At 37.1% G+C, this 9,697-nt stretch overlaps 1 protein-coding gene across 1 annotated transcript; it reads left to right on the top strand.

Annotated features, from left to right (window-relative positions):
- Positions 1-291: 291 nt before the first annotated feature.
- LOC134676847 (uncharacterized) lies at positions 292-1,059 on the top strand. The gene has a single exon (XM_063535228.1). The coding sequence runs from the start codon at positions 292-294 to the stop codon at positions 1,057-1,059; it is 768 nt and encodes a 255-aa protein (XP_063391298.1).
- Positions 1,060-9,697: the final 8,638 nt, after the last annotated feature.

The following is a 9,697-nucleotide window of genomic DNA, read 5'->3' as shown; positions in this document are numbered from 1 at the left end:
CGACGGGTATGGTCGGTGACGGAACGGTCTAGTGGGCATAGTCTCATACTTTTTCATACAAAGAATATTTTTTTGCCTGACACGTTCATAGCACGGTCATGGTATGATACGGTGTAGTTGGCAGAGACCTTAAGTAGGGAATTGTACGAGAAAGTTTTCATAGCTTTTGGCAACAACAAGTAAAAAGTTTGCCATCTTTTCATGTCATATTAATTTACAAAGACTCTTGACAGTCTGTCATTCATTGACAATGTCGTTTTCAAAGAATTTTTAATACAAAACAGCATGAAAATGGAAAAAATAACAGAAAATCATAACAATATTCAAAATTTCAAGGGAGACCAATTGAATATAGACAGAAACAAAAACCTATATGTCGCTGGAAGAATAAGCGCTGTAGCTCTTAAAGGTTTTTTAAAAATAGCAAAATTTTGTTTTATACCCACAGTCTCTGCCGCTGCAAAAGATGATACTCCTAAAAAACCTCCGCCGATGAAATACAAAGACTTACCCATTTACGAATGCCCTCATTATCGATGGAAAGAGTTTGAAAATGATAAAATCAAGTGCCCAGACAGAAAAGTCACCCACGAATTCCTCTTACCGACAGTAACAGAATACCGCAAACAAGTATCAGAAATTATCAACACAGCTACTAAAGAATTGAAGGACACTTATACAGAAATCTCTAGAGATTATAGAGCTGCTGAAAAGAAGATTCTGAGCAAAATGAGATCACCGGAATATAAGAATCAGAGAATGGCTTTCGTGGGCGCTGCGGGTATTGCTGGTTTCCTAAAAGGAAGATACGTACTTAAGCGTATATTTCTATCTAGTGCTCTGTTATTCGTGACGGGATCCCTTTGCTTTCCAGAAGAGACTGATGAAGCCACTAGGACAGTCTTCTATATGATTGGGAAGGCGTTTGTGCCTTTGTACAACTTCTATTTTAACACAGATTGGTTAATGAGGGAAAGAGTGCCCTGTGAAAGGGATCTGCCTAAGATACCTAGTCCACCTACTAAACCTTTACCTGCGTGTCAACCACCGAAAAAGTGAATGCTGTTATCGGTAATTTTACTTATCTGTGCAATTTCACCGTATGTCCTCAAAAAATCTTCGTTGAAAAATATATAATCAAGTTGTTTCTTGAATATTGCTTTTTAGTTTTTGTAAAATATACAAGTTTATTGGTTGTTTTAGTTTTATTTAGCAATAATTATTATAGTCTAAGCTAAGATATGGGTAAATAAGGCCGACCTCCACCGGTCTGCCTACCAGTTTTGATTTTAAACTTATATTTTATGAAAGAAAACACAGATATGTTCCTGGATATAGATAAATTAATCCAATTAGGGGTGGGGGGGGGGGGGTATGGTTACCGTGTTGCCGTTGTTCGATAAAACCTAGACCATACCACATAATAAATAATAGTACTAGGTACAGAAGACTCACTCCCTAACAAAACGCGTCTGTTACGATCAGGACAGGTATGGTCGCTAGGTGGCGACAGCGCCATGCGCGGCTTATGGCTAGCCACCAAAATTGGTGTGAACCGGTTGTACTTTTAACTACCTGTTGCAAAGCGACGAAATCGCAGAGTGAGCCACGCCTGGCCATACTTAAGCTTTTATATTTTCAATACAAGTGAGCAACTACTCAAACTACATTCAAACAGTACTTGTAATATTCCCTTTGACAACGTCTCGTTCCGGCGATAAGCGTAAATGTGCGTAAGTGAGCGTAGGCAAGCGTAAGTAAGCGTAAATAAGCGCGGACGGGCACAATGAGCAGTAAAAGTAATCGGCTATTGTCTGGGCATGTCCCGACTTATTGTTGGTAGCGGATATAGGGTCTGATACTGGAAGAGATAGAAAGTTTACTAACATACATTTGACGACCGGTCTAGCCTAGTGGGTAGTGACCCTGCCTATGAAGCCGATGGTCCCGGGTTCGAATCCTGGTAAGGGCATTTATTCGTATGATGATACAGATATTTGTTCCTGAGTCATGGTTGTTTTCTATGTATTTAAGTATTTATATATCATATATATCGTTGTCTGAGTACCCACAATACAAGCCTTCTTGAGCTTACCGTGGGGCTTAGTAAATTTTTTGTAAAAATATCCTATAATATTTATTTATTTATTTATACATACCTACATATAATCACCCCTATTTCCCGGTCATTCATTCATCCATTCAAATGAACTACGAGCGGTCGGGTTGAGCTGGAGCGAGGCCAGAAGGGTCCCTGAAGATAGGAAGGCGTGGCACCAGCTTGTGAAGGCCTTTTGCACCTCTGGGGTGCCTTAGGACAACAACAACAACAAGGGGCTCGTGCCATAGCTATAGCATAGCAACAACAACAACATCTCCCGGAGGGGTAGGCAGAGACCACGGATTTCTACTTCCTACGATCCTGACATAGCTACCTCTTTCGCTTCCTTCACTTTCATAACATTCCTCATACACGCTCGCCGGTTTAGGATGCTGAGAGCTGGCCTTTCTTCAGGATTTCTCCGAACATTAATTATTTATTTAAACTTTATCGCACAAAACATAAAAATAATGTACGAATGGTGGACTTCATGCCTAATGGCATTCTGTACCAGTCAACTATCGGACCAAACAGAGACATGTATAAATGCTGCAAGAAGAACAAGGAATTAATACAGACGGACAAACAGACAGACAGACGCTCGAGTGATCCTATAAGAGTTCCGTTTCTTTCTTTTGAAGTACGGAACCCTAAACAATACGAGCTCGTAACTCATCGGAACATACATTTTATACTTCTTCTTCTTCTCTCGTGTTGAGGTTCCTCTAAAACTAATTTTACACTTACCGATGATTTCTAAGTTCTGATCCGTGGCACATCTAGCTCTCTACATCCCTGTCGAGCCGAGATAAAGTACCAGAGAGAAAAACAATGCCACAATATAAACACATGCTATAACCGCTTTCACTGATGTCCATCAAACGTTACAATGAAATTCCTGTCCAAACCTGTCCAGGAATATTCAAATTGGAACGGGGCATTTGAGAAATATGTCGGGTACGTTACGCCATTTTTACACACTTTATCACAGAAGAAATAATAGTAGCACTTGCTTTGGCAATGTACATAATGTGCACATATGTTTCCGATCAGGCCACAAGATGGCAGACCCTCCAATGCGCACTGTCCCTATATACCTTTGTATACAGGGTGGCCAAAAAATAACTGCATCGCCGTTGCCAGGGAGGTTTTGGGATTATTGAGGAGCAACTTTTACTAAAGGACCAACCCCAAGATCGCAAAAAAAATTGGATGTTTCATACATTTTAACTGGTCCATTTCCTATGTGTGGGTTCATTTTTACAAGCTTTTATTTACACACACTAAAGAAACGTTTACCCTATTTACTGAACACTTTGCCCACGGATATAGTAAAAGAGCCCAAAATAAATAGATTTAAAATCAGTCTAAAAAGGTATCTCCTGAATACTCTATAGGGGATGTGTTACCCTATAGTGTATTCATGATATACCTACCTATTTCAACTACGAATGTAAACCTATTCTAATTTTTAAATTAATTAAGTATAGTATTATAGTATACTGAGACTCCACAGTCAAACTAAATGTAGTTTTGTGGAGCATTGTATGTAACAATAAAGTTGTAACTTCTAGTGAATAGAATCAGGCGTTACTTTGCGGAACAAAATATTACTTTGCTAATCCGCGTAAAAAGATAACGTGCTAGTCAATCAGTGCTAACCCGTTATACTTACTTGCGTATTTTTTGCATGCAATTAATTTTCCCACCCTCCCACCGCAAGTGTGTGTGTGTGTGTGTGTGGCGGTGGGAGGGTGGGAAAATTAATTGCATGCAAAAAATACGCAAGTAAGTATAACGGGTTAGCACTGATTGACTAGCACGTTATCTTTTTACGCGGATTAGCAAAGTAATATTTTGGTTTTAATTTGTAACTTCTAGTATAATAAATAAAAAATTCTTTCACCTGACCGTTGTCTGTCTGTATTCAAATCTTGCAAGTTAAATTTGATCCACTTCCCGGTTTCCAATTGAGCTGAAATTTTGCATGCATGTATAAATCGGATGACAATGCAATATTATGGTACCATGGAGCTGATCTGATGATGGCGACAGGAGATGGCCATAGGAACTCTATGATGAAACAACGCAACCTAATTGTGTTAGGGGTTTTTAGAATTGTCTCGATGAGTATTAGTTGTCTGTGGTAAGAAAAGTACAGTCAGCGATAAAAGCTTGTACCAAAAATGAAATTTTTGCCAAAAACTTATTATTCGTGGTTTCAAGGTTGGTCCCATAGTAAAAGTTTCTCACTTGTATCTTATGTAAGTACTTACCTATTGTAGATTTACCCGCAGGCTGTATATAAAACTTACTAGCCACAATGTAAAACTTAAAAACGAAAATCGAATAACAATATTATCTTCTCGCCGGCAGCGTCCATTGTGAGTGAATCCATGTTTCTATCGGTATTGTTATTCTGTATAACAATAAGTATGCATTTTCGCTCGATAATAATATTAATAATACAGTGTGTAAATTCCACACGGGCGAATATTAAAGCGGTGCATAGGACCTAAGAAGTATGTTGAGATTGATTTTGTTTAAATATACAATGAAAATTTTAACTATACAAAATAATTTGGCCCTCGATCTATTAAGGGGACGATCACATGGCCAATTTTTAGGGGTAGTTTGTAAGGGAGGGGTGTATTATAATTTATTTTATTTATATGTGTCGTCCCACGGGTAAAGGTATACCTTATGCGGTTGGCGCTTACGATATTATTAACGCCGCTCCAATATTATTGGAATGCGACGTAAGCGCCAGCCGCCATAAGGTACCTTTTGCCGTGGAATGTCACACATTGGGTTGGGGTGGGTACACTTTTAGTTCCGTGACCATGGGATCTAAAATATAGCTGAGTTTGGATACCGAGGTCTCTAAAATAAAAAATATATAGGAAGTACCCTTTATGGCTTCATTTTTTTCCCGTGAAGCGGAGTGACTACTATATTTTGGATTCAAAATAAAAACAAAATAAAAATAAAACCTTACAGTTATTATTGGAAATAAAATCCACATTTAGGTACGTTATTACAAAAATCTATCACAATTTTTCTTTTTCTTGAAGTTATGATACCTGGAAAAAAAAACACAAAAATTATAAAACCTTAATAATAACTAAAAAAAACTCTCCAAAGGGCCTCTACGTGTTGGATCTATATCCCCACGCAAGCCTATCAAAAGACCGGGATTTATAGGCCCGTGAAGTCCAAAAAGGAGAAACTTTAATAACATTAGCATTTAAAAAGAATTATTTTTAAAAGAGGTAGATTTTGATTTTCGCGTTTCCCGGTAGGCCCTTGTTAACAAACCGCCTTGATGTATCAATGTCATATTTTATTGTCTGTGAAAACTTGTCAAAGAACGGTTTAAGGCAGAGTATGTAATTTACTCTATGGTGTACTAACTAGCCTAGTGCTGCCCTCTGGCGGCAGAATATTGCAGTAATACCCCCTATTTATGAGATGATGTAGGTATTTAATTACCTTGTTAATTGAATGGGTGGAAATATTCCCACGGTTGATGATTTTCCAGGTTCTGAAAACGAGTTGAATGTATTGGTGAGTGTCAATATTAAAATGTATAGGGTAATTGCGTCAGTTTACCGTCTTTTCATGTAGATAGATAAATTGTTTAGATATAGGATTGCAATTCTAAAATTGTGCAGCAATGAAGGTTTATATTCAAATTTCGTCAAGTGGACGAAAACTAGAGCCGGACGAAAACTAGCGCAATGACCCTAGGTTGTTATCAAGAAAAAATTCTAAACGAGGAAACAAAGAGTTTGCTGCTTAGTCAATAAACTAGACCAATTCAGACAGAGCATGATGTGATCTTGGAAGGTGTAACTACATTAACAGCCAAGTCTAAATGCAAAGAGAATAGAGTGTATAGGCGGACGGTCAAAGTAAAATTTGTAGCCACTGTACATTTACTGCCATCTTTCGACAGAAGATTAAAACTGTTAGAACGTCATTTGACTTTGATCCTTATTCTTTCACTGATATGTGTTAATTTGTTAAATATGGAAATTAAGACGAAACAGGACCTGTGTTTTAAATATTTTAGGTAAATATACCCGTCTCGCTAACGGAAGCGGCACCTAAAAGTAGTGCGATAAGGACAAGGCGAAAAATCCTGCGTAAAAATCTCAAAAATCGAGGTTTCGTACTCCTCTGTTTCCTCCTCCAAAACTTAACCAATCGTAACGAAATTTGGAAATCTAAATGATTATAAAATTATCTGTGTCGGACCGTTTTGCTTTTTTGGCTAATTGATATCAGTTTTGAATGCCACGCCTCTCATTGCGGCATAGTCAATTAGGCCATTTTGGCAATTTTTGAAGGGCTCTAGCGCCTTAAAAAACAAAAATATCAAAAAAAACAAAACGGTCCGACACAGATATTGACAATATTAATCTGTGTTGAAAAAATCATAGCTCTAGCTTCAAAAACCACGGAGGAAAACGAGGAGTACGTTTGTATGGAGAAATGACCACTCCTGTTGGCTCTTAACGCCATCTACTCGAGAGTAGGCCAAAGGTGCAATCGGTTTCGAGCGATGGTGCCATAACCTTTGGCCTACAATCGAGTAGATGGCGTTAATTTCAATATTTAACAAATTAGGTAACACATAATTATCAGTGAAAGAATAAGTAATTAATCTTCTGTCGAAAGATGGCAGTAAATGTACTGTAGCTACATAATTATTTATTATTTATATATTAGAGATAAATCACAATTACATAATATTTCGATCCAAGAGCATCGTTAAACCAGAATGGTTTGTCTCGATACTCCATTCCGCAGTACTTAAATAATTAAATATACAATAGACACTTAAAACACATCTAATTCGTAAACAGCACAATGAATAATATAACAATTGCAAAAAATTACAAGCTGAGCGCATCTGTTATCACACCATTAGAACTAAATTAAATAGCACTAATGACAGCCTCCAAAGTCCCAGCCATACAAATGAAAAACTCAAAATTTGCCACTCATATTTGAATCTATAGTCCAGAGAATAGAGTTGATTTTTAACTGTTTGAAAATTTAATGAAACAAAAGAAATGCAACTCTGTTCCAATTGAATATGGTTTAAATTTCATCGAACTGAAGAGGTAATAATAGGTACCTTGGGCCTTAGGAGGATAGTGGTCCATAATATTGTGAAGATAGTGGAAATAAAGATCATTACCTCAGGGATAGATGGCTTCTCACCCATATTATCCATGGGGTATCCAGGAACGGGTGACTAATAGAAAAAAAAAACAATAACAACATAAATTTTATAAGGTCAAGCAAATCTTGTCAGTAAAAATTACAAGCTGAGCGCATCTGTTATCACACCATTAGAACTAAATTAAATAGCACTAATGATAGCCCCCAAAGTCCCAGCCATACAAATGAAAAACTCAAAACTTCCCACTCATATTTGAATCTATAGTGCAGGGAATAGAGTTGATTTTTAACTGTTTGAAAATTTAATGAAACGATAGAAATGCGACTCTGTTCCAATTGAATATGGTTTAAATTTCATCGAACTGAAGATGTACTATAGGTAGGACCTTGGGCCTTAGGAGGATAGTGGTCCATAATATTGTGAAGATAGTGGAAATAAAGATCATTACCTCAGGGATAGATGGCTTCTTATCCATATTATCCATGGGGTGTCCAGGAACGGGTGACTTAAAAAAAAAACAATAACAACATAAACTTTATAAGGTCAAGCAAATCTTGTCAGTAGAAATATGCGCGAAATTCAATTTTTCTATGGGACGATATCCTTTCGCGCCTACATTTTTCAAATTTGCCCCCTTTTTCTACTGACAAAATCTGCTTGGCACAGTATAATAAAATAATTAAGAACTATTGGAGGTTAATTTTAGTCATTCCCAAATAAAGTATCAGTATGATAAATTCACTATGAGAAGGGGATATGAATAAAATATAAGAAAAAAGGTATTGATTAATATATTTAAGTAGATTATATTTGTAAATCACCTAATTGCCTAGCGTGGTACGGGCATGTGATGCGTTCGGTGTACTCGACTGCGATCGCCAACCCGCCTGCCAAGCGTGGCGATTATGGCATTCACCCCCCATAAGGGGGAGGCCTATGTTCAGCAGTGGACGTCTTATGGCTGAGATGATGATGATGATGATGAACAAATGGTAAATATAAACAATACGCATGAAATCACAAATGATTTATTTGACAAAAAAAAGAGTTACACCAAGAAAAGTCTGTAACGATTTTGATAGCATACGCAGTGCAGGTGTTATATATAAGTCATAATTTCATAGAATTTAAAAATAGCACTTGCACTGCGTGTGCTATCAATATCGTTGACTTTTCTTGGTCTAACCCTATCTTAATTTTCACGCGAAGTTTTACAAAAATCTTCGCTTACTTTTCTTGCGTCCGGAGGTTTGCGGTCTGCCATGAAATAATATCCGACCATGGCTGCTTTTACAGTAGAATAGCAAATCTTTGTGAGTCTCTCAGCCGTTTCCTTTGGAAAACACAGCATCCCTGTACCGGCTAGTCCGCAAGCAGCACAAAAACATCTTGTAGGTACACCACCAGGCCTCAAATATCCCAACATACCCCCGCTTGCCACTATTTGTACTCTTCTACGATAATTCTCTTCACCTCTAAAATACTCTATCACCTTTTCTCCACTTGCAGATATATCATTCTTTATTTCATTACAAGTGTTAGTGAGCTGTTTTCTACTAACATCTATTCTTCCTTGACATGTTTTTCTTAATTTACTTACATACGGTAGAACAAGGTTATGTAAAGTTTTATTTTGTGTATCTTCTACAGGGCAATTTACAGTAACTGTGGAGACTCTCATTTCCTTTTCACATTTAGGTATTTTAGGACTTTGATACTCTGATATAGGGCGCTGGAATCCTAGTAAGAAGGCCCGAAGAGTACAGATCCAAACTTTACCTATCACGCTTACATCCCCACGGCATAGTCGGGAAAAATTCCTGGAAACAATAACCCTGTTATAAAATCGGGCTTGTAAATAATATTAAACTAGCTTTTGCCCGCGACTTCGTCTGCGTGGAATTAGTAATTTGGGTACCATAATTTTTAAACAAATTGCTTTTTATTACACCCTTCTTTTCACCCCCAAAATGGATGACTGATTAGTTAAAAATGCGAACTTGCTTTATTTGTAACGAAAATCTTTTGCGCCCTTTTTAATTTAATATAAAATAAGATATTAAAATAATATCTTAAATTAAAAAGGGCTCAAAAGATTTTCGTAATATTTATTAATTTTGACGTGATAACGTCTTATGAATCGATGAACACCGGTAGCATGCACGAAAAAGTGTCACGTTGTGGACAAATCTCCATGGTAACGTTGTGGACAGATCTCCGTGGTAACGTTACGTAATGTAATGTAATAATGGTAATGTTTTCTTATGTAAAAGTATCGTCCGTAAACCGACTTTACAGACAACCATGCATATTTTTGTATCTTAACATCACTTCCACCTTCACTTCAACTTGGAGGTTCGAGAAGTTGAAAAAGTTGGAGAAGTTGAAAAAGTTGAAGTGAA

This window comes from Cydia fagiglandana, chromosome 25, assembly GCF_963556715.1.
Source record: "Cydia fagiglandana chromosome 25, ilCydFagi1.1, whole genome shotgun sequence".
Taxonomy (NCBI): Eukaryota; Metazoa; Arthropoda; class Insecta; order Lepidoptera; family Tortricidae; genus Cydia; species Cydia fagiglandana.
Note: the sequence above shows the minus strand (reverse complement) of the source record. Positions and strands in the feature narration are given on the sequence as shown.

Coding starts and splice junctions, on each gene's coding strand:
- LOC134676847 (XM_063535228.1), top strand. CDS start 292: ATGGAAAAAATAACAGAAAATCATAACAATATTCAAAATTTCAAGGGA.